The sequence below is a fragment of the Microcaecilia unicolor genome, chromosome 2 (genome assembly GCF_901765095.1).
Source record: "Microcaecilia unicolor chromosome 2, aMicUni1.1, whole genome shotgun sequence".
Taxonomy (NCBI): Eukaryota; Metazoa; Chordata; class Amphibia; order Gymnophiona; family Siphonopidae; genus Microcaecilia; species Microcaecilia unicolor.
Window position 1 is genome coordinate 232,663,216 of NC_044032.1, and position 23,857 is coordinate 232,687,072.

The 23,857-nt window shown below is 46.4% G+C and overlaps 1 protein-coding gene across 1 annotated transcript in view; it reads left to right on the top strand.

Moving 5' to 3' along the window:
• Positions 1 to 228: 228 nt before the first annotated feature.
• Positions 229 to 23,857, top strand: part of KIAA2026 (KIAA2026 ortholog) — a 130,539-nt gene continuing 106,910 nt past the window's right edge. Inside the window, exon 1 of the mRNA XM_030193788.1 lies at positions 229 to 1,073. Coding sequence (XP_030049648.1) covers positions 610 to 1,073 — 464 coding nt within the window. The 5' untranslated portion in view covers positions 229 to 609. The remainder of the gene's footprint in view (positions 1,074 to 23,857) is intronic.

The window sequence follows — 23,857 nt, forward strand, 5'->3', positions numbered from 1 at the left end:
ACAACAACCAACCCTCCTTCTCAGGATAAAGAAAAAAAGCAAGCCATCGAGGGAGCTTGTCACTTTCCCTGCGCATGCGCATGGAGGCAGCAACCTATTACCCATTTTACTCGTTTCTAAGGCTAGCTCCCCCCACCCTTCTCTTTACTTGTCCCCTTCTAGGCACGCGCTTTGTATCCGCTTTAACGTTCCCTCGCCCGCCCCAACTCCCAAGGCAGCACGCGCCCGGCTTGAGCTTATATAGAACAGCTGAGACGAAGGAGGAGGATGGCGGACCACTCTCCGCACTGACAGTGGCTACCAGACCCTCCCACCAAAATAATAAATAAACCACACCACATATACACACGTTGGAAGGAAAACCTTCCGAAGGTAAAGGAGGAGTGGCCGCAGTGTAATTGCTCCTTTTCCTCTTGTTCCTGTTGGTGCTGTGGTCGTAGAGGCACTGGAGCGAGGGGGAGTTTCTTGCTCTCTCTCTTCCATCCAGGCCCGGCGGCAAGGGGCGGAGCTGCGCGGGCACAGCTGGGACTTTCACTCTGCCGGGGCCTGGGCCGCGCTCGCAGGTGAGGGCAGCAGGAGGGGGCGGGCGTCCCGGGACCCGGCGGCTCCATGGATACAGGTGTAGCAGGAGGAGGAGGAGGAAGTGGATCCGGCGAGGTGCCCCCTGAGACCGGGATCGAGGAGGAGGCCCCAAGAGGAGGACAACGGCAGGAGGAGGAGGAGACTGTGACTGTAGCTGGGGCGAAGGAGCGGGGCTGGGAGCAGGAGCTGAGCCCGGAGCTGCGGCAGGGCTATCGGATTCTCAGCGAGTTCGTGCAGGAGAAACAGCGAGGCCTGACCGCCCCGTTTTTGCAGGTGGCGGAGGAGGAAGCGGGTGAAGGCGCTGCCATCGGGCTGCTGGGCATGGAGGACAAGTTCGTCTGCGGCCGCTACCAGGGCATCGGGGATTTCGTGGCTGATTTCCGGTTGATGCTGGAGAACTGTTACCGACGGTACGGTGTGGATCACTGGCTCTCCAAACAGGCGCAGAAAGTGGAGACTATGCTGGAGCAGAAGCTGGCCCTGCTGTCCCGGTGAGTGTTTGCTTAGTTTTAGCAGGCCAGACACACGCCAAGTGCTGTCTGCTGCAGCTAGGTGTATGGAAAGGTGCTCCATGGAGGGTCCAACTATCTCGCTATACCTGCAAAGAGCCTGCATGGTTGCCTTGAGGCTTTTTAAATAACTTTAGGTCTGGTAAAGGCATTGCTCTTGGCAGCTTCTGGCCGAGGTGTGTACAGCTGTCAGTGAGCCTGAGCTTTCTCGCACTTTCCTTCCGGGCCCTGCTTGTGCTTTTCTAAAAGGCTTTCTTATTTTGTGTTGGTGAAGAGAGCTGGTGGGCAAACCGTGCTTGATTTCTGTACGTTTTTTTACTGGGTGCAACGGATGATACACGCTCGGCCTCTAAATCAGATCAGGCAGGCAGAGGAACGTGAATTGATAAGTTGTCTACGGTTTATATGAAGTCTGAAGGTTCATCGTCAAATCTCTCAGGGAGCAGTGAATGAACGAACATTTTGTAAAAGGATGGATTTCTACTGATTCTATTATGTAAGGACATTGTGCTAATTTAGCTGAAATCTGCCTACTTTTGTAATATACAGTAGGATGCCCATCATCTGGATGTCCAATTATCTGGACCAGCATCACCCACAGATGGTTGGAAAATTAAAATTGCTCACTAGAAGTATACGGAACCGTCCAGAGGTGGATAGAATGAACACCTTGCAAAGCTCCACAATATGGTGAGTGCCTGCGTGTCATGTGCGGTCATATATACGTGGACATGCATCAATATGAGGCTTGTGCTACCCAGCAGAGCTTCGTGGGGCCTTCTATGAAGCTCCAGATGGTGCTGAATTCTTCTGGTGAGCAATTCTAATATTCCAAAGGTTTTTTCCCCCTGTTGTCCAGATTTCTGATTATCTGGACAACCTCCTGCAGAGGAAAGTCTGGATAATTGGTGGTTTACTGTATATATGTTGGGGAATTGCACTAGCCTTCACTGTATAGCATTTAAGGAAATATAAGGATTAGATCAGTGGTTTCCAAACCTAGTCCTGGAGACACCCTAGCCAGTCAGGTTTTCAGAATATCCACAGTGAATATTCATGAGAGAGATTTGCATGCAGTTGAACCAGTGCATGCAAATCTCTCTCATGAATATTCATTGTGAGTATCCTGAAAATCTGACTGGCTGGCGTCCCTCCAGGACCAGGTTTGGGAACCACTGGATTAGATTCTTATTCTTAGGTACAGATAAAGTTTATTTATGATACAGGTAATACAATAATTCTAGCTCAGCTTAGGGATCTTATACAAGGGAAATGTGCCACAAGATAAATATTATTAGCAAGGCAGAATGATTAATTATGCTGGATTAATAGTAATTCACTTTGAGGCTCAGATGTATTATTTCTGCTGCTGGTTGGAATGGTGAAGGAGGTCTTGTCATTGTAGCTTAGATGGTGATCCTTGCTGGGAGAGAAGTGTGTTCTATGTGCAGATTGGATGGAATTGGACATTGGAGAAAGTCTTATCTTGGATGTGCGCAGGGGCGGCTCGAGCATTAGGCCACCTCAGGTGGCACTCTTCGGGGAGTGGCATCTCCCCCTTCCTTTGTTCATGGTGTTTCGTCATGTTCCAAAAGCCAGTGGCAGTAGTGATTCCCATACTTTGCTCTGCTGACGGCACCTGCCTCTTCCCTTTACTGCGGTGGCCACCTCTCTGATGTAACTTCCTATTTTGTCAGAGGAGGCGGCCACAGTAAAGGGAAGAGGGCATCTGGGAATCGCTGCCGCCGTCGGCTTTTGGAACATGACAAAACAAGGTACATGCCGTGAACAGGGTGGAGGAAGGAAGGGGGCAGCATTTTGGCCTGGGGAGGCAGTATCATAGCTCTGCCTCAGGCGGCCTCTTGCCTTGGGCCGCCCCTGGGTGTGTTGTGTGGAGTCCAGCAAGGTCTGCAGAGATTAAGGGAGGGTCCAGAGAAACGCAGATCCAGACCATTCAGTGGGTGTCCAGCTTTTATATTTCTTGTGGGCCAGAGTTCCAGTCAAGTGGGGTGTGTTAATCCAGTCAAAACTCAGAGCTAGCTGAAACTAGTTCTTTCTGGTTTTGCAGATGGGGGCATGGTAGCTGGTTACATGTTTCCTGGCTGATCAACTACTGTGGTACACCCACCCCAGAATATACTTGACAAGATTAAGAGAGTCATTGTCTGGGAGTTTCAGGTAGATGGTCTGTCTTTTGTTATATGCAGTTTCTTTGCTGTCAATATACAAATTCAGTTCTTGGAGAAAGGTGGTGATTAAGGCCCCGATGCGCAAAGGCAGCCTTAAAATATGGCTGCCTTGGTAAAAATTAGTGACTCGCAAACAGCGAGGGATGCACAAAGGAGATCTCATGCAAATAAGCTGCTCGTATCCCCCTTTGTGCATCCCTTGCTGTTTGCACCAGACCCCGATACCCCTGTGCCTCCCGATAGCTTCCTTGCTGGAACCCCCCCCCCCCCCCCCCCAGTTCACCTCCCAACCCTCTTTCGACACATTTGATATTTGACCCTCCCCTGTGACCCTCTCCAATCCTGTTTTAAATTTAATTTCCCTGGTGGTTCAGTGAACTGCATTTCTCCCTCCTCCCTGTATCTTTTCAAGAGGTGGAGGCAGGAGAGCAGGAGCAACAGCTCCTGCCTCAGGCCTGCCCGGAACAAAATGGCAGTGCCTAGGCCCTGCCCAGTGCAATCTGAAATGCACTGGACAGGGCTAAACACCATATATGGTTCCTTATGTGGTGTTTAGCTCCGCGTAGTACATCCCATAATGCACTGGGCAGGGCCTGGGCGTCGCCGTATCAGTGGTATGAAAGGAGAGGATGGGACCAGATTTGTTTTCTGATTTTTAGCAAGTTATTTGCAAAACACTTTTATATATGTGTATCTAGCACAATCGATAACTCTGAACATTCATCATATCATATATACTACACTTTTCTTGTACTGTTCAATTTTTCTAACTACTTAAAGACATACGGAAGCCACTTCTTGCTCTAGGAGTGGTAACATGGAGCTTGGCTAATATTTGTCTTTCTTCCACGTACTTGTGACCTGGATTGGCCACTTTTGGAAACAGGATACTGGGCTGGATGGACCATTGGTCTTACCCATTATGACTGTTCTTATGTCTAACAAAAATATCTTTGCCTAAAGAAATTGAGAGGGCACAACCACAATGAAGTTAACTTTAAACAAATGAGCCTCAACTGCCCAGGGCTGGTTTCAAGTACTAAACGTGAAATAACATTGCACAACCCCAGAAGGGCTTCTCGCATTGGCCCAAAATAGTAAGATACAAAAAAACTTCTCTTAAAAAAAAAAAAGAGATAAAAAAAATCACTATTGAAAAAAAACTTTCCCACATTCTCTAAACATTAATTTAGGAGTGTCATTTTACTTAATCTCATAACATTGTATCAACAAACATAGTTCTATTGGATAGATGGGCATGCCCAAAAAAACCCCCAAAACTTATCTGGTGGAATGTATTTTCTTATGATCTTCAAAATTCTCTTCCAGCCTTTTAATGCAACAAACAGCAGCCACAATGAGATCCTGTACCCTGACTGACAAGGACCCTCTATTTCATGACCTGCCTTAGGAGGAGGAGGAAATTAACACTGATCGGACACTGTCCAAAATGGTGATTGGTATTAAAAGACACTGTCAAACCATCCTCCAATCAGAGGGGAAAAGATCTGAAATAAACTAATTATGTGCCTTAGAAAATGATACAGTGTTATGAGATTAAAGAGGACATGCCTACGTTTTGTATTTTTGAATGTTTAGTGAATGCAGGGTAGCTTTTTTCAATAGTGATTTTTTTTCTCTCTTTTTTTTTTTTTTTTTTTTTGGAGAGGAGTTTTTCCCTATTGTTTTTGCATCTCACTATATTGGGCCAATGAAAGAAGCCCTTTTGGGATTGTGCTATGTTATTTCAGGTTTAGTACTTGAAACCAGCCCTGGGCAGTTGAGTCTCATTTGTTTAAAGTTAACTTCATTGTGGTTGTGCCCTCTTTTTTAATTTCTTTATGTAAAGTTATTTTTGTTAGATTGCTAATGTATTGATTGCCCTTCCATGTTATTTTTTTGCTTGTTCTTATTTCTAACCATTAATCTACAATAGACAGAATACAAATTTTGAGGTTGGTTTAGTCAGATATAATATTAAATTTGAGTACCTAGTCTTAGTGTAAATGTCACACATACCTAAATTAACACTTTGTGTTTTAATGCAGAAGGTGATATTTTCTCAAGAGGTTCTATTTAAGAGATGCTCTTATCAATGCGGTATAGTTCTTGATAACAATGTTTTCTCCTGTAAACTGCCTACCCTTTATTTGGATTTATTTACCTCCTTTTTGAAGGAATTCACTCAAGGCGGTGTACAGTAAAAAATAGATCAAACATGAGCAGGAGGTAATTAGAGCAGTAAAAATATTCGAACAGTACAAAGTATGACATGGCATACTATTTGCAATGACAACACAATATGTACTAGAACATTATAATTGGTAGTGAAGGGTAAGGCAAACTTGTAACATATAGATGAGTAAGAAAGTAGGAAGAATTAGAAAGTAAGGTGATTGATTTGAAGAAAGTTGCACTGTGAGGTCAGAGAGATGGTTAAATATTATCTCAGCTAGGGTAGGAGTGGATAAACATGTCCTGCTGCAGTATGTGCAGCCCGTGTCACTCCTTGTGTGTGTGAGTGAGACTAACAAGTTAGTTATGTCTTCCATTAAATGCTTGGTTGAAGAGCCAAGCTTTCACCTGCTTCCTGAAGTAGAGATAGTCTTGTGTTAAGCGGAGCCTTTCAGGCAATGCATTCCAGAGTGTGGGGGCTACTCCAGAGAAGGCTCGCTTGCGGGTATCACATCGTGTAATGTCTTTTGGAGAGGGTGTAGTTAGTGAAAATCCTTGGGAGGACTTTAGTGTCCTTGGTGGTGTGTGGAGGATCAGCCTATTCTTCAGATACTCTGGGCCATTTCCTTTCAGGGCCTTTATGCAGCTAAAACAGATGTACTTCACCCTCCCTTTTGGGAAGGCATTTCTGTAAGTTCAGAACTGTGAGGTCCTGTTATTAAAGTACTATAAGGTTTTGCCTTTTTTTGTTCTTACTGTTCATTAGTTGTGTAAAAATTATTCCTTGTCATCAAGCAGATGAAGCCATTACATATGGGTTGTGTCCATCAACCAGCAGGGGGAGATAGAGAGCACTCAACTTTTCACAGTGCCTCATGGCCAGCCAGCTCCACTGCCTCTTCAGTATTCTCTATCTCCCCAAGCAGGGTGGCTGCAGCTTCTTCGAGCTCCATCAAACATCTGCCTGGGGGTGGCTCCTGGCTTGCCGAGGTGTTAGAGGCTATAGCAGCTTCACTTTGAAGGCACATAGGTTAGCCCTTTCCCTGCCTTACCCATGCCCCCGTGGATGTGGACATATTAGCTTGCTTTTCCCTGTCCTTTCCCACTCAGTGGATGCAGGCACATTAGTTCGCCTTTCCCTGCATTTCCCACTCATCTGAGCCGCCGGAGTTCTTATTACCTCTGCTTTCCTCACAGCGTTTAAAAAAAAATGGAACAGAGATTTTCCTTTGATTCTTCTATGGGACCGGAGCTGTGATACTCGGTCCGGTGAGGTAAGAGTGTTTTCTAACTCCTCTGGGGTGGGCCCGCGATCGGGGCGTTTTTGGCGCGAAGCCCGCTGGCTCAAAGAAACTATCTTTTCAGCTTATCTGCTTGCCGGCCGGTCTCCGCCTGTAGCCTTTAAGGCGCATTCTACCAGAGCGATTTCTTCCTCTTGGGCTAAAACTGGAGCACTCTCTCATCAAGAGATATGCAATGCAGCAACATGGACTTCTAAGCTCTCTTTTGCCTGACATTACAGGCTGGATGTGGCTGCCAGGAGGGATGCGCGTTTTGGAGCACAAGTGCTAGAGCGTGGTGTGACCTGTTCCCACCTTATATAGGGATTGCTTTGTTACATCCCATATGTAATGGCTTCATCTGCTTGATGACAAGGAAGGGAAAATTAGGTTCTTACCTTGGTAATTTTCTTTCCTTTAGTCATAGCAGATGAAGCCATGAGCCCTCCCTGTATGATTGTCTGTATGCTGTGAATCTGTTTCAGGTTCTGTTCTTGTTTCCTGAAGTTCCTTCCTTAGGAGAAAGTTGGAAAACAGTCTTCAGGATTCATGTTCACTTATAGGAGGATGAGTCCATTCCCTCCAGTTTATGTTTTGGAGGATGAGTTTATTCCCTCCAGGAGGTTGCGTGTATCCCCTCCAGTTATACAATAAGGAGGACAAGTTTATTCCCTCCAGGAGGATGTGTTCATTCCCTCCTTTTGAGTTCATGCCCTTGTTAAGGGGCCATCGTTCGCTGTGAGGAAAGTTCATGTTATTCCCATTGCGGTTTGCCATACTGCTTTGGAAGCTTCAAATACTGAAGAGGCAGTGGAGCTGGCTGACCATGAGGCACTGTGAAAAGTTGAGTGCTCTCTATCTCCCCCTGCTGGTTGATGGACACAACCCATATGTAATGGCTTCATCTGCTATGACTAAAGGAAAGAAAATTACCAAGGTAAGAACCTAATTTTCCCATGTGCGGTACATGCAAAGCCTGTATTTTTTCACAGAGAGAGTAGTGGATGCTTGGAATGCCCTCCCGCAAGGAGGTGGTGGAAATGAAAACGGTAACGGAATTCAAACATGCGTGGGATAAACATAAAGGAATCCTGTTCAGAAGGAATGGATCCTAAGGAGCTTAGCCGAGATTGGATGGCAGAGCCAGTGGCGGGAGGCGGGGATGGTGCTGGGCAGACTTATACGGTCTGTGCCAGAATTGGTTGTGGGAGGCGGGGCTGGTGGTTGGGAGGCGGGGATATCGCTGGGCAGACTTATACGGTCTGTGCCCTGAAAAGGACAGGTACAAATCAAGGTAAAGTATACACAAAAAGTAGCACATATGAGTTTATCTTGTTGGGCAGACTGGATGGACCATGCAGGTCTTTTTCTGCCGTCATCTACTATGTTACTATGTTAAATGTTGGGGGCATGGCCAGTATCTGCCCTGCATTTATTGCACAGGGCAGACACTTATCTCACACTAAATGTACTCCCTATCTGCCCATTCAGTTAATTCAAACCAATGTGTTCAAAAACCCAGTGACTGAGCATGACCTCCCACCTCTCCTGATCTGCATAACTATGACCCCCCTAACCACCCCCAATCTCCTTCACCTCCCAAGAGCATCACCTGACCTTCCCATTGAACCTGCTCCTGGCACTCACCCTTATTTGACAGCTTGAACCCTAGTGATAGTACTGTGACACAACCACTAGGGATTAGAACTCCCATTTTGAACTTGAGCTGGCAAAAGGAATCCAGGGGTCATTTCTGCCCTGACGCTATCCTACCAGGGAAAGTCCTGGTGACACGTTTTCAAAACTGGAACTAGGTTGTGAGCCCTTGGGCCACTGCCGAGGAGCGGCAGTGGCAGGCAAAACCACCCCCAAACCGGAGATAAGGCAGAACAGGCACACTTAAACTTCACCTGCGCTTGGCCGCTTTTCACCAGGAGTTGAGCCCCTGGCTGCAGGCGGCCGGCAGGACTTACTGGGCAAGGCAGGACTGGAAACCAACAGACTACACACAACAAGTCAGGACTAAAAGCTGCAAACGCAGCCCCTAAACAGAAAAACAAACACTGACAAACAAAAGACAGAACTGAAAGCTGCCAGGCAGCCACTAAACAAGAAACATGGAGAACCCAGAACTAGACACAGAAATACAAACAAGAGTCAAGACTAGGACAGTACAACCTAAGCTACACAAAACTAAACTAGCATCAGACAGGGAACTAGAACAAGAAACTAGACTAACCAGAAGTGCAACAAGCACCAACATACCAGGGCCTTAGGTGATGCAAAGGCAAGGCAGAAAGGTTTCAAACTAGCTAATAAGCCCAGCAGCAGCTGCGGCTCACTGCAGCAATCACCAGGAAACTACAGGTGCTTTGTAGGTTCAAACAGAAAGAGCAAGTCTGGCAGATCCGGACTGGACTGGGCTGAAATCTGGAACGGGTGACAGTAACCAGACAGTCTATTGCAGCCACCAGGTCTGGCCACCAGGTGGCGAGAGGAAGGAGAGCACAAAACGTGAGCACAACCGTGACACCTGGTAAATGATGATGGTGGGGGAGGGGGGGTATACTGATTAGGAAGGGGTTCAAGGTGGTGGAGAGTCATACTGTTTGGGAAGAGGATCAGGGGGATGTCAGTGTGATTGGGAGGTGGTGTTTATGCTCATTGGGATGTTATGAAGTGAGGATTTTGCTTATTGGAAGGGGGATACCATTGCAGATTACATGTGTGTATGTGTAGGGAGTTATGCTCATCGGGAAGGGGTTTAAGGTGTGTGTGTGTGGGGGGGTATGCTTATTGGAAGGGGATTGAAGGGGTGCTAGTGCAGATTGGGAGGGGTCAAGTTTCAGGATGTTCATTGATTGTATTGGAGTGGCCATGTTATCTGCCTGCTAGCAGTACAGGTGCAATGAACACCCCTCCAAAAAGCACCTGCACTGTCTGCATTGATGTTAACACCTGTATATATCACAGAGGCCATGGCAGGGTGCAAACCATCTATTTCTAGTTTTTATTTTAATATAGCTGTTTTGCTTTTCTTGAGCTGAAAGTAGACCTGGAATTGCAAGGCAGCTAGAAATGTTTTTTTTTTTCTGGTAACTACCCTTTCTGAGGCTGTAGAAATTTATGGTTTGACATTTGGCCTATTCTAACTTGGCCTGTGCTAACTTGTGATAAGCAACCAAGAGCCAGAGACTCCTATGACTAAGGACACCTGCAGTATCCAAGATAAACAATCAAAAGGAGAAGTAAATGGGTCTGGGTGAAATTGTAGTTTCCTTGATCGCCCTTTTACTCGGTCATCTAGCGGTCCAACCGATTCTTTTGCCGGCTTCCTGCTTTTAATATACCTAAAATTTTTTTTACTATGTGTTTTTGCCTCCAACGCAATCTTTTTTTCGAAGTCCCTCTTAGCCTTCCTTATCAGCGCTTTGCATTTTTTGACATTCCTTATGCTGTTTCTTATTATTTTCAGTCGGTACCTTCCATTTTCTGAAGGATTTTCTTTTAGCTGTAATAGCTTCCTTCACCTCACTATTTAACCATGCCGGCTGTCGTTTGGTCTTCCATCCTCCTTTTTTTAATATGCAGAATATATTTGGACTGGGCTTCCAGGATGGTGTTTTTGAACAGCATCCATGCCTTATTTAAATTTTTGCCCCTCGCAGCCGCTCCTCTAAGTTTTTTTTTCACCGTTCTTCTCATTTTATCATAGTCTCCTTTTTTAAAGTTAAACGATAACGTATTTGATTTCCTATGTATACTTACTTCAAAGCTAATATCAAATCCGATCATATTATGATCACTATTATCAAGCGGCCCCAGCACCATTACCTCCCGCACCAGATCATGCGCTCCACTAAGGACTAGGTCTAGAATTTTTCCTTCTCTCGTCGGCTCCTGTACCAGCTGCTCCATAAAGCTGTCCTTGATTTCATCAAGGAATTTTACCTCCCTAGCATGCCCCGATGTTACATTTACCCAGTCAGTATCGGGGTAATTGAAATCACCCATTATTATTGTGTTGCCCAGTTTGTTTGCGTTCCTAACTTCCTTTAACATTTCTGCATCCGTCTGGTCATCCTGACCAGGCAGATGGTAGTACACTCGTATCACTATCCTTTTCTCCTTTACACATGGAATTTCAATCCACAGTGATTCCAAGAAGTGTTTTGTTTCCTGCAGAATTTTCAATCTATTTGATTCAAGGCTCTCCTTAATATACAATGCTACCCCTCCACCAATTCGATCCACCCTATTACTATGATATAATTTGTACCCCCGGATGACAATGTCCCACCGGTTATCCTCCTTCCACCAGGTCTCAGAGATGCCTATTATATCTAATTTTTCATTTAGTGCAATATATTCTAACTCTCCAATCTTATTTCTTAGGCTCCTGGCATTCGCATATAGACATTTCAAACTATGTTTGTTGTTCCTGTTTACATCATGCTCAGTACTTGACAGTATTAATTTGCAATCTTTTGTATGCTTTTTGTTTTTATTTAAGGACACCTGATCTACTATGGTCTCTTTTGCAACCCCACTATCCCTCTGACATGCCAAGACACCAACCGGGCACCCTAGGGGGCACTACAGTGGGCTTCATAAAATGCTCCCAGGTACACAGCTCCCTTACCTTGTGTGCTGAGCCCCCCAAATCCCACTACCCCCAACTGTACACCACTACCATAGCCTTTATGGGTGAATATGTGGGTACAGTGGGTTTTGGAGGGCTCACAGTTTCCTGCACAAGTGTAACAGGGAGTGGGGGGTACTCCAGGGACTTGCATATTGCTGTCACGAACCTGAATATGACATCTGAGGCTGGCATAGAGGCTGGCAAGGTAATGTTCTTCACCACACTTTTTGGGGGTGGGAGGGGGTTAGTGACCACTGGGGGAGTAAGGGGAGGTCATCTCTGATTCCTTTAGTGGTCACCTGGTCGTTTGGGGCACCTTTTTGTGCCTTATTCGTAATAAAAACAGGTCCAGCTCAAAACGTCCAAGTTTTAGTGCTGGATGTTTTTGCTTTGTTCCATTATGGCTCAAGGATGTCCAAGTCTTAGGAACGCCCAAGTCCCGCCTTGAACACGCCTCCAGTACGCCCCTTTGAGATTTGGATGGACTTCCGAGAAAGACATCCAAAATGCGGTTTTGATTATACAGATTTGGGCGTTTCTGTGAGATGGACATCGAAGTGCCGATGTATGTCACTTTTTGGACGTCCATCTCTTTCGAAAATGAGCCTGATAGCCTACAGATGTTACTGTATGGGAGGTTTTGGACGTCCATCTCTTTCGAAAATGAGCCTGATAGCCTACAGATGTTACTGCATGGGAGGAATGAGGGGATACCTTCCCTCTTCAGTAGCCTGAAGATGCTTTCAAATACTTAGGCATTTACCTTACACCAGATGTTACTAAGCTTTATGCCTATAATGAGCCTTCTAAATAGGGGACCGTAAGCAGTTAAATCAGGATAGGAAACCTAAATTACAACTACAATGTTTGTTGGTGGGCGAGGGAAGGCTTAGGCTTACCAGATTTAGGTAAATATAATCTGGCATGCTTGCTTAGACACATTTGTGATTGGGTCTTTGAGACTTCAGATTTTACTCCTCTTGATTATGAAAGAGAATTTGTAGCCCCTTGATCTTTTTGCACTATTCTTCATGCTATTGCTCTCTTGTTACCAAGATCTTTTGCTAGAAGTTTTTATGTGATGAGAATGGGAGGGGATATTGTTTGGCTCAGATTTTGTCCACGGATGGATAGTTGGTGACTTTTTCGAAGTTACTCCAAATTAATAGGGTTAAAGCCATAGATATATTTGCTTACTACCTTATACATCATTATATTGATTCCCTCCCATGGGAGGGGTGTTGACCCACTATTGTAGATCTTGCCATACCTGGTTGGAGTCTCCTGGTGGGGATCGCTTGTCGGTCTCGGACCTCCATAACAGAATAGTCTTAAAAATTGCCCAGTAGACCATACAGCTATACTCACTAATTGGGGGAAAGACCTAGGTTTAGTACTTGGACATTGGGTGGCAGTTCCATCCATAGCATACTCAACTGATTTGTGGGAATGCCAATTTCGTATTCTTCTCAGGGGATGTCACCTGCCACCAAGCTTGGAGTAGTGGGCCATGGGACGTGTAATAAATGCCATGAGCTTAGGGTTACATTTTTGCATATGGTGTGGAGTTGCCCACCTATCTTTGTTTTTTGGAAAATACTTTTTAGTTTTTTTAACACAGCCAGTTACTTGTTCTCCTCTGGGAGCCCATTTAGATCAGAGTGGGTCTTTTAATATAAGAGGGGCGGGCAAATCTGTTGATTCGCAAAACATGCCTCATTGGGAAGAAATGTATTCTTCAGCATTGGGTGGGACAGACTTTACCTACATACTGGCAATGGTGAACTGAGAACTGCTAATCGCACGTTTGGGAGACAAAAGTGGTTTCTTTCGGTGTGGATGGAAAATATCTAATTGTTGCATCCAATGGCACAAAGTTTTTGTTTTGAATAAAATACATTTGACATAAAGTTTGGGATATCATTCGGGAATGTTTTTTTTTTCTACATTTACTCTGTGGGGATATTGTCCCCAGACAAGGAACATATTGCTGAATGGATTGGGGGGGGAGGGAGGCTTTAGGGATATGAAAACGGGTAGAGGGTATTTAATTGTACAATGTTAGATGACAGTTTGCATTCTTTTACATGCCTATATATGCACGGTTGCTTGCAGTATTTGCTTTTGGGATTTTGATTATTGTTAGACGTGCTCATTTGGCATTGTCATCAATAAAAATGTTGAAATTAAATAGATGTGTTATATAGATGTATTAAATTGAAGACTGGATAGTAAGAATAAATGACATTTGTGCAAAAGGACAGGAATCCTTTTGAAGAGAGTTAAGAGAGGACAGGAAACCAGAAATCAAGAACTGTTACCAACACAATTAGAAAAATTAAATGGCCAGACAACAAAGGTAGAAAAAATAATTTCATTTTAAATTTAGAATAAACTAGTGTGATAGCTTTGTTAATCTGCTGTAGTGGTGTATTGCTTCGGTATTGCAGCCTGCTCACTTGATCACCACAGACTGCTCACAGAATAAAATACTACAGATTCTTTTAGATTCGTATTGGGTAGTGAAACTCTTTATTTGCACTTTAATTGGAGAGTGTATAAGTCATTATTGTTACTGCATCACAATGATTAAGAAATACACACACTAATCGAGTACATTACTAAAGGAAGGCAATAGAAAAGTAAAAAAAATATATATATATATACATACATCATCACTGGTCAGCGATTACATCATTCAGGCCCTTATCTCATCAGCTGGGGGGCCCTTTGCAGCGAAAAAGCCTGAAGTCTCCCTAAGACCAGGAACAAGTCTTTTCTGCACGATGCATCCATCCACAGAAGGAGCCCCAGAGTTCCGCTGCAACAAGCCCCCTTTTTAAGGTAAAAACGTGTCCAGAAATGTGCATGGGGATGCCATCACACTCCCTCGGTTCAAGAAAACAAACCACTGGCCAGGTGATTTATCTCCCGAACCTCAAGAGTACCCGCCCCCCTTCTGCACAAGCTGGCCTCAGGGACATACATTGTTCTTGAGAGGTGCCTTATCTCATTTCTTCCAGCCTGTTCTTTGAGATATACCAGGCAAGTAAAATACAGAAGAGTTTAAAATGTATTATTGATCAAAGTAAGACTGAAAATCAATTTAATATTTTCCATCACATTCGGTTCTTTGCTTTTCAGTTTTACTTATACGATAATGGTATAATAGAATAACTATGAGATATTTTCCGCATATAATGAGTAAGATAACAATTCCATACAGTCAAAATAATGATTATGGAAAGCATGATAAAGATAGGATGTAATAGCAAATTTAATGCTTTGGTAGCTGAAGGTGAATGTCCAGAAAAAATGTCCCACCAATTATGGCGACATCTTTTTGCAAGTGTGAAGAAATGTCCACAAGTGTATTTCCAGTGAGTGTTGTATCAATTTATTTATTTATTTTATTTAGTTGCATTTGTATCCCACATTTTCCCACCTATTTGCGGGCTCAGTGTGGCTTACAATACATTGTAAATGATGGGAATACAGTTTCTTATATTACATTAAAATTCGATTATGGGTTACATTGTGAGCAAATTAAGGATGACAAGATCAGATCAGTCGCCTTAGGGGCGTGGAAACTAAAGGATGTGGTGTGGGGGAGTTGCTACGCTGATCAAATAATACCAAGTGAGCGATGGGGTAGACAGTTTTTATCTGTGGGTAGATATTGAGTGGGAGGGTACGGGGACGTGGAGTACGTGGGGTAATATCTTGAGGCATTGTTATGATATCTATGGGTTTTATATGTTTTGCTCCTTGCGGTATGTTTTGTCAAAGAGATGGGTCTTCAATCGTTTGCGGAAGTCTGTCAACTCGTGGACCGCTCTCAGGCCGCGTGGTAGTGCGTTCCAGAGTTGCGTGCTCTTGTAGGAGAAGGTTGAAGCGTGTAGTCCTTTATACTTTAGGCCTTTGCACTTAGGGAAGTGGAGGGTGAGGAAAGTTCTGGATGATTTTTTGGCGTTTCTGGGTGGCAGGTCTACTAAGTCGGACATGTATGCTGGGGCTTCACCGTGAATGATTTTATGCACTAATGTGCATATTTTAAAGGTGACACGTTCCTTAAGTGGGAGCCAGTGTAGTTTCTTGCGTAGTGGTGCTGCACTTTCGTATTTTGGTTTTCCGAAGATGAGTCTGGCCGCTGTATTCTGGGCTGTCTGAAGTTTTCTCATTATTTGTTCTTTGCAGCCTGCGTATAATGAGTTGCAGTAATCCAGATGGCTTAATACGAGTGATTGTACCAAGGTGCGGAAGACAAATCTTGGAAAGAATGGTTTTATTCTTTTCAGCTTCCACATGGAGAAGAACATCTTTTTTACTGTGTTGTTCGCGTGAGTTTCCAGTGTAAGGTGGCGGTCGATTGTTACTCCGAGGATTTTTAAATTTTCTGAAATTGGCAAGTTTAGTTTAGGTGTATTGATAGTAGTAAATCTGGTGTTGAATCAAAGTTTTATTGCGCTTCTGCAAATACTGTTGTAAAAGTTCATTTTTTTTGTATAGCATCTCTCAAAGGCTGTAAACTTAATGAAAAGTCGGCTATATTCAGTACTTTTGGATACCAATATAGGGTCAATTGTTGCTCCATATCCGGTAAAGGTATATAATTGTCCATGCCACCATAAATGAGTGATGTTGGTAAAACAACCAGAAAAAGGATAAGATAGATTATATAAATGGGTTACATTGACATCATAAGAAGCTAAACAAATATATTGAGCTTTAATTTCAATAAACATACTAAAATTAGTAGGGAGTATGGTCCAAGGGCAAACATTAATAAATGCTGTAATAAACATGGTTCATATAAAGAGACTGTTGTTATTAACATTTGTATAGCGCTACCAGACGCACGCAGCGCTGAACACCCTACACAGAGAGACAGTCCCTGCTCAATAGAGCTTACAATCTAAAATAATGCAGACAGACAAGACAATTAAGGGCGAGGGAAGTACTGGGTGAGAAGGAACAAGGGGAGGTAATTGAGTAGTGGCTAGGAGCCAAAAGCAGTGGTGAAAAGATGGGTTTTCAGCATAGATTTGAAAACAGGTAGAGATGGAGCTAGACATATAGGCTCAGGAAGTCTATTCCAGGCATAAGGTGCCGTGAGGGAAAAGGAACGAAGCCTGGAGTTAGCAGTGGAGGAGAAGGGGGACGACAAGAGAGACTTGTCCAGTGAGCGGAGTTGACGGGCAGGGATGTAGGGAGCGATGAGAGTGGAGAGGTAATGGGGGGCTGCAGAATGGATGCATTTAAAGGTCAGTAAGAGAAGTTTGAACTGTATGCGGAAGCGGACAGGGAGCCAGTGAAGTGACTTGAGGAGTGGGCTAGTGTGGGTATAACGGTTTTGACGGACAATAAGTCGTGCTGCAGAATTTTGGACAGACTGGAGAGGAGAGAGATGGCTGAGAGGAATACCAGTGAGAAGTAAATTGCAATAATGCACGCGAGAGGTGACAAGGGTTTGGATAAGGGTTCTGGTAGCGTATTCAGAAAGGAAGGGGCGGATTTTGCTAATGTTGTAGAGAAAGAAACGACAGGTTTTAGCGATTTGTTGAATATGCGCAGAGACGAAGAGAGAGGAATGCCCACAAATAGCTCCATTAATGGTATGTTGGCAAAATTCTAAGTTATAAGTAATATTATCTGTCCCAACATAATTTCCAGAAAAATGTGGTAACCAAAATTCATTAGCAAAAAAAATAGGCAAATTTATAAATTTACACAAAACACGTTGCTTGGTTACATTGAAATGCACAATTTGCCCAGAACAAAAGAGGTCAGTACATATTACAGTATTTGGAGTTATTAAAATCCAATTTGCGGAAGGAATCCACTGGTGAAAGATTCGCCTCCACAAATATTCAGAATTAGTCATTAAATCATCCTGAGCCTTATTCCTTTGTATGAGAGCAAATAAATGCTGCAACGTGCATGTAGTCCAATTCATAAAATATGTTACTATGTTACTATATTATATTGACATCTACTTGTAATTGGGCTATTTGAGTATAATTGAAAAGGTTAGAAAACTTTTATCATATTGTAAAGTCATCTGTTGTGGTTCAGACACCGTTGGCATCCACTGAACTTGCAAAGTAATAAGCTGATTAATATCAGTTCCAATACGCTTAGCTTTATAAGCTAAAGTCTCAGAATCAATAGCATTTATTACTCCTGCACTTGCACCAAAAGCTCCCAATAATGTGTCATACCAAGCTCGTTTAACTCTATATTTGGGCAGTTGAGGAAAAGCAATATTGAAATGAATAACATTCTTCTGATGATTTATAGCAGTATTTATACAGGTAGAAGGTACACGGACTAGGTTGTTAGTGTGTACCCCTGGATTTGGGTCAAGTATAGTAACAATCAACCCACCAAGTACGGTTCTTGATAGGTGTAGCATTTACACAAAAAAGCGTATAGACATTTGCTAATGATACATTAGTAGTATAAATGTCCAGAATGCTTGCAATTTTAGGACAGCACTGTTGTATTGTCTGTCTCTGGTTTGAGCGAAACTTAGCTGTGCAAGTCATATTAAATCGACAATACCAGATCTGGGTGTTATTAGTAACCCGAGCAGAAAGTAATTGTTTATCTTGTGGTTGAACATAAGCTCATTCATATGGCTGAACTCCTTTCCATAATCTTATGGATGGACCGTACAGGTCTTTCTCTGCCGTCATCTACTATGTAACTATGTATGTATCTTTGTTCCTGTGAAAACCGTAGTTACCACAGAGAATGCTTGATAAGCCGTGCATGTATAATTGTCTTGTTTTCGGATTTCACTCTGATTCTTCTATTGCCAAATCAGCTTGTCTTGTCTTTTGGTGGTAAGATGTAGTCATCTACCCGGGGTAATGGCAATACCCAAAGACACCATTAGAAGGAGGATCATACTGACTCTTACAAGGATCTGTAAGTGGCTTTTTCTCCCAAATGTCCACATTTCTGGTGCGCCCATGTCGCCAAACCTGAGCAATTATCCGGTTCTTCCAAAGTTTCCACCTTGAGAGGTGAAATTTTGCTTTGTTCATCATCCACTGCGTTGTAAAGGCATTCTAGAATATCACCCCTGCAATAAGCTTCTACATAAAAAACAGTAACATTAGTTTCCATATCATCGTGCTGATCAATCCATAGACTGGTGGGTTGTGTCCATCTACCAGCAGGTGGAGATAGAGAGCAATCCTTTTGCCTCCCTATATGTGGTCATGTGCTGCCGGAAACTCCTCAGTATGTTCTCTATCTCAGCAGGTGGTGGTCACACACAGCAGCAGCAGCTCTGGCTAGGCCTCCAAGCCTAATTTTTAGGTTTTGTTGAGTGCCTGGGGTTGAGGGCTCTTCTTGAGCAAGTGCAAACCTGGTGGCGCCAGGTCCCTCCTTTTCTCCCCCCTCCCGCTGGCTCCGTTTAAAAAAAAAAAAAAAATTTTTGGACGTCCTTAAGGGCGTTTATTTTGACGTTTATTTAAACGTTTATTGCAGCTACTCACTGGGACACCAGGTCGTTACAGCTCGGAGCGAGAAGCAGGTAATTTTTACCTTTTTATAGCGGGCAGGGGGTTCCCCGATTGATCTCCACGTGGCCTATGGCGTCGGAGGGCGAGGGCGCGAAGAATCGCTCCCCGGACCGCGTGTGCGCTTCTAGCGGGGATGCGGGGGTTTTAAAGTCTGATTCGTCCTTGTTGGGTGTCAGTTTGGAGGCCGGTCAGTGTCCCGGGTCTTCCTCCGACACGGCGGTTTTTCCCGCTATAAACGCCCATCCCCCGCTGCTCGCCTCCGCCATCTTGGCCGGCCACTCTGCTCGGACGGCTTCTTCTTGGGCCGCCCTTGAGCTGGGAGACGTTCATGCCATGGCCGCCCTTGATTTGGGCGACGGCAAAAAAGCGGCTAAAGTTAAGCGCCGTTCTTCCCGCGCGGCTCCTTCGCAGAGTGTCACGCCGGACGCCATCTTGGATGCGAGCGCCGGTTGAGGGTGCGTCTAGGGCTGTGCCCCAGGCTGCTGAAATACATAGTCTGGGGGGGTTTCTCCCCCGAGTTTATTTTGCTGCTGCATCAGGCTTTCCTTATGCAAAACGCTGCCCCTTCTCCCTTGTCCGATAACAGGGTTGAGGCCCCCAGAAGTAAACGCCCTCGGGTGGATTCCCAGGACGCTGTTTCCTCTGATGTAGATGAGGGCAGCGTATCTGAGTTCTCCCAACGGTCCTTTGGGGATTCCTTGGAGGAGACGGATTCCCGCTTGGATGGAGCGGATGACCCCTCTGCAGCGCGGATCTTTCGCTCAGAGGATTTGCCCAACCTGTTACTGCAGGCCATGAGCATTTTGAAGATTTCCTCGCCTGAGGACGTCTCTCCCTCAGCCCCTGTTGGCTCTGCCATTATGCTGGGGACGAAGCGCCCGCCTAGAACCTTCCACGTGCATGATGCCATGCACACCTTAATTTCGGCTCAATGGGATGTCCCGGAAGCGAGCCTCAAAGTGGCTAGGGCTATGTCCCGCCTCTATCCTTTGCCTGAAAGTGAACGTGAGGCCTTTCTTTGGCCTACCGTGGATTCTTTAATCACTGCGGTGACTAAGAAGACGGCATTGCCGGTGGAAGGTGGCACGGCCCTAAAGGACGCCCAAGACAGAAGATTGGAAGCGGCTTTAAGGTCGTCCTTCGAGGCGGCTGCCTTAAGTTTGCAGGCCTCAGTTTGCGGCTCCTATGTGGCCAGGGCGTGCCTGACGATGGTGCAGCGGGCTTCCCCCTCGGATCCTTCCTTGAGGGCTGACTGGCCGGCCCTGGAATCGGGCTTGGCTTATTTGGCAGACTTACTGTATGATGTCTTGAGAGCCTCGGCTAAAGGCATGGCTCAGACAGTCTCTGCGCGGCGCTGGCTTTGGCTGAAACATTGGTCTGCGGACCACGCCTCTAAGTCCTGCCTGGCTAAGTTGCCTTTTAAAGGCAAGCTGCTCTTTGGGGTCGAGCTGGACAAAATCATGACCGATCTCGGCACGTCTAAGGGCAAGAGGTTACCAGAGGTCAGGGCTCGGGCCAGTGCTCGCCCCGGTATCTCCAGAGGACGGTTTCAAGAAGCCCGTTGGTACCGCCCGGGCAAGTCGGGCTCCTCTGCCCCCTCTTCCTTCAAAAGGAACTTCTCCCCCAAGCAGCATTCCTTTCGCAGAGACCGCCGTCCCGGAGGTACGCCCTCCGGTCCTCCCCCAGGGTTTCGTACCCAATGACGGGGTCCTGGTCCAGGGCCCAGTGCAGATTGGAGGATGCCTGTCCTCGTTTCTGGGCGAGTGGACCAAAGTAACTTCAGACGCTTGGGTGCTGGAAGTCATCAGAGACGGCTACAAGTTAGAGTTCTGCCGACCCTTAAGAGATGGGTTTGTACTCTCTCCCTGCAAGTCTCCGGTCAAAGCTGTGGCAGTGCAGCAGACCTTGGACAACCTGATCCGCCTGGGTGCGGTCGTTCCGGTGCCAGAAAATCAGACTGGCAAGGGACGTTACTCCGTTTACTTTGTGGTACCAAAGAAAGGAGGTTCTGTCCGGCCTATCCTCGACCTCAAAGGGGTCAATCGGGCCTTGAAAGTGCGGCACTTTTGCATGGAGACTCTCCGCTCTGTTATAGCGGCAGTGAAGGCAGGAGAGTTCTTGGCTTCCTTGGACATCAAGGAAGCGTACCTGCATATTCCCATCTGGCCTCCTCATCAACGCTTTCTGCGTTTTGCAGTCCTGGGACGACACTTCCAGTTCAGAGCCCTCCCTTTCGGGTTGGCTACTGCTCCGCGGACCTTCTCCAAAGTAATGGTGGTCATCGTGGCCTTCCTGCGAAAGGAAGGAGTACAAGTCCATCCTTATCTGGACGACTGGTTGATCCGAGCCCCCTCTTATGCAGAGTGCGGCAAAGCTGTGGACCGGGTGGTTGCTCTTTTGAGCTCCCTGGGGTGGATCATCAACTGGGAGAAGAGCCAGCTGCGCCCGACTCAGTCCCTGGAGTATTTGGGAGTTCGATTCGACACCCAAGTGGGCAGAGTGTTCCTGCCAGACAATCGGATTGTCAAGCTTCAGGCTCAGGTGGACCAGTTCCTAGTAGCCTCTCCTCTTCGGGCTTGGGACTATGTGCAGCTGTTGGGCTCTATGACGGCCACGATGGAAGTAGTGCCCTGGGCCAGGGCTCATATGAGACCACTACAACACTCTCTGCTGCAGCGCTGGACTCCGATGTCGGAGGATTATGCTGTGCGCCTTCCCTTGGACCCAGCAGTGCGCAAGGCGCTGAGCTGGTGGATGCAGACAGACAAGTTGTCTGCAGGAATGCCTCTGGTGACCCCGGAGTGGATTGTCGTCACGACGGACGCCTCTTTGTCGGGCTGGGGAGCCCACTGCTTGGGAAGGACAGCGCAGGGGCTCTGGTCTCCTGCAGAGGCAAAGTGGTCTATCAACCTCCTGGAACTCAGGGCCATTCGGTTGGCGCTTTTTGAGTTCATCCCGGTACTGGCGTTGAAGCCAGTACGGGTCCTGTCGGACAATGCCACGGCTGTGGCCTATGTCAACCGCCAGGGAGGTACCAAGAGCGCCCCTCTAGCCAAGGAGGCCATGAATCTATGCCAGTGGGCGGAAGCGAACCTGGAGCAGCTGTCAGCGGCCCACATTGCCGGAGTCATGAATGTCAAGGCGGACTTTCTCAGTCGCCATACCTTGGAGCCCGGAGAGTGGCAGCTATCTGCTCAGGCGTTCTTGGACATCACGAAGCGCTGGGGCCAGCCGAGCCTAGATCTGATGGCGTCATCGGCCAATTGCCAAGTGCCGCATTTTTTCAGCAGAGGACGGGACCCTCGATCCCTGGGAGTAGATGCTCTTCTCCAACAGTGGCCGACACAAGAGCTTCTCTATGTGTTCCCGCCCTGGCCCATGTTGGGCAGGGTGCTAGACCGGGTGGCAAAGCATCCGGGCCGGAAAATTCTGGTGGGTCCGGACTGGCCCAGACGTCCCTGGTATGCGGACTTGATCAGGCTCTCAGTCGACGATCCTCTGCGGCTGCCAGTGGAGCAGGGCCTGTTACATCAGGGTCCCGTGGTGATGGAGGATCCCTCCCCCTTTGGTCTTACGGCCTGGCTATTGAGCGGCAGCGTCTGAGAAAGAAGGGCTTCTCAGACAAGGTCATCGCCACTATGCTGAGAGCGAGGAAGCGCTCTACTTCTACTGCTTACGCCAGGGTTTGGCGTATCTTTGCAGCGTGGTGTGAAGCAGGCTCACTTTCTCCCTTCACTGCTCCAATTTCTTCAGTGTTGGCGTTCCTGCAAGAAGGTCTGGAGAAAGGCCTGTCGCTCAGTTCCCTTAAAGTCCAGGTAGCGGCTCTGGCTTGCTTCAGGGGCCACCTGAAGGGTGTTTCCCTGGCTTCGCAGCCAGATGTGGTGCGCTTTCTCAAGGGAGTTAATCACCTGCGCCCTCCTCTGCACTCAGTGGTGCCTGCGTGGAATCTCAACCTGGTGCTAAGAGCCTTGCAGAAGCCGCCTTTTGAACCCTTGTCGAGGGCATCTCTGAAAGACCTGACGTTGAAAGCAGTCTTTTTGGTGGCTATCACTTCAGCCAGAAGAGTTTCCGAGCTCCAGGCGCTCTCATGTAGAGAGCCTTTTCTGCAGTTCACTGAGGCAGGAGTGACTATTCGCACAGTGCCTTCCTTCCTGCCCAAGATTGTTTCTCACTTCCATGTGAATCAGCAGCTCTGTCTCCCTTCCTTTCGTAGGGAGGACTACCCAGAGGAATACTCTGCTCTCAAATATCTGGATGTGAGACGTATCATCATCAGATACTTGGAAGTGACCAATGATTTCTGGAAATTGGATCATCTGTTTGTCCTGTTTGCAGGTCCTCGTAAGGGTCTGCAGGCTGCTAAGCCTACAGTGGCAAGATGGGTCAAGGAAGCCATTGCAGCGGCTTATGTGGCCGCGGGGAAGGTGCCGCCTATCCAGCTGAAGGCTCACTCCACTAGAGCTCAGGCGGCCTCGATGGCAGAGGCCGGGTCCGTCTCCTTGGAAGAGATTTGCAAGGCGGCAACTTGGGCTTCGGCCCATACCTTCTCCAGGCATTACCGCTTGACTGTGGTTGCTCGGGCGGAGGCCCGGTTTGGAGCTTCAGTGTTGCGGTCAGGGATTTCAATGTCCCGCCCTGGGTGAGTACTGCTTCGGTACATCCCACCAGTCTATGGATTGATCAGCATGATGATATGGAAGGTAAAATTATGTATCATACCTGATAATTTTCTTTCCATTAATCATAGCTGATCAATCCATAGCCCCTCCCAGATATCTGTATTGTTTATATTCTGGTTGCATTTCAGATTCAAGTTTAGTCTTCAGTTCCTGTTCAGGAGGATTTCGTGTTCAAGTTTTTCAATGGATTCTTCAAGAGTTGAGACGAATTTGTGTTACAGTGAGCTGCTGCATTCCTCTCCCCTCCGTTTTACGGGGCTGGA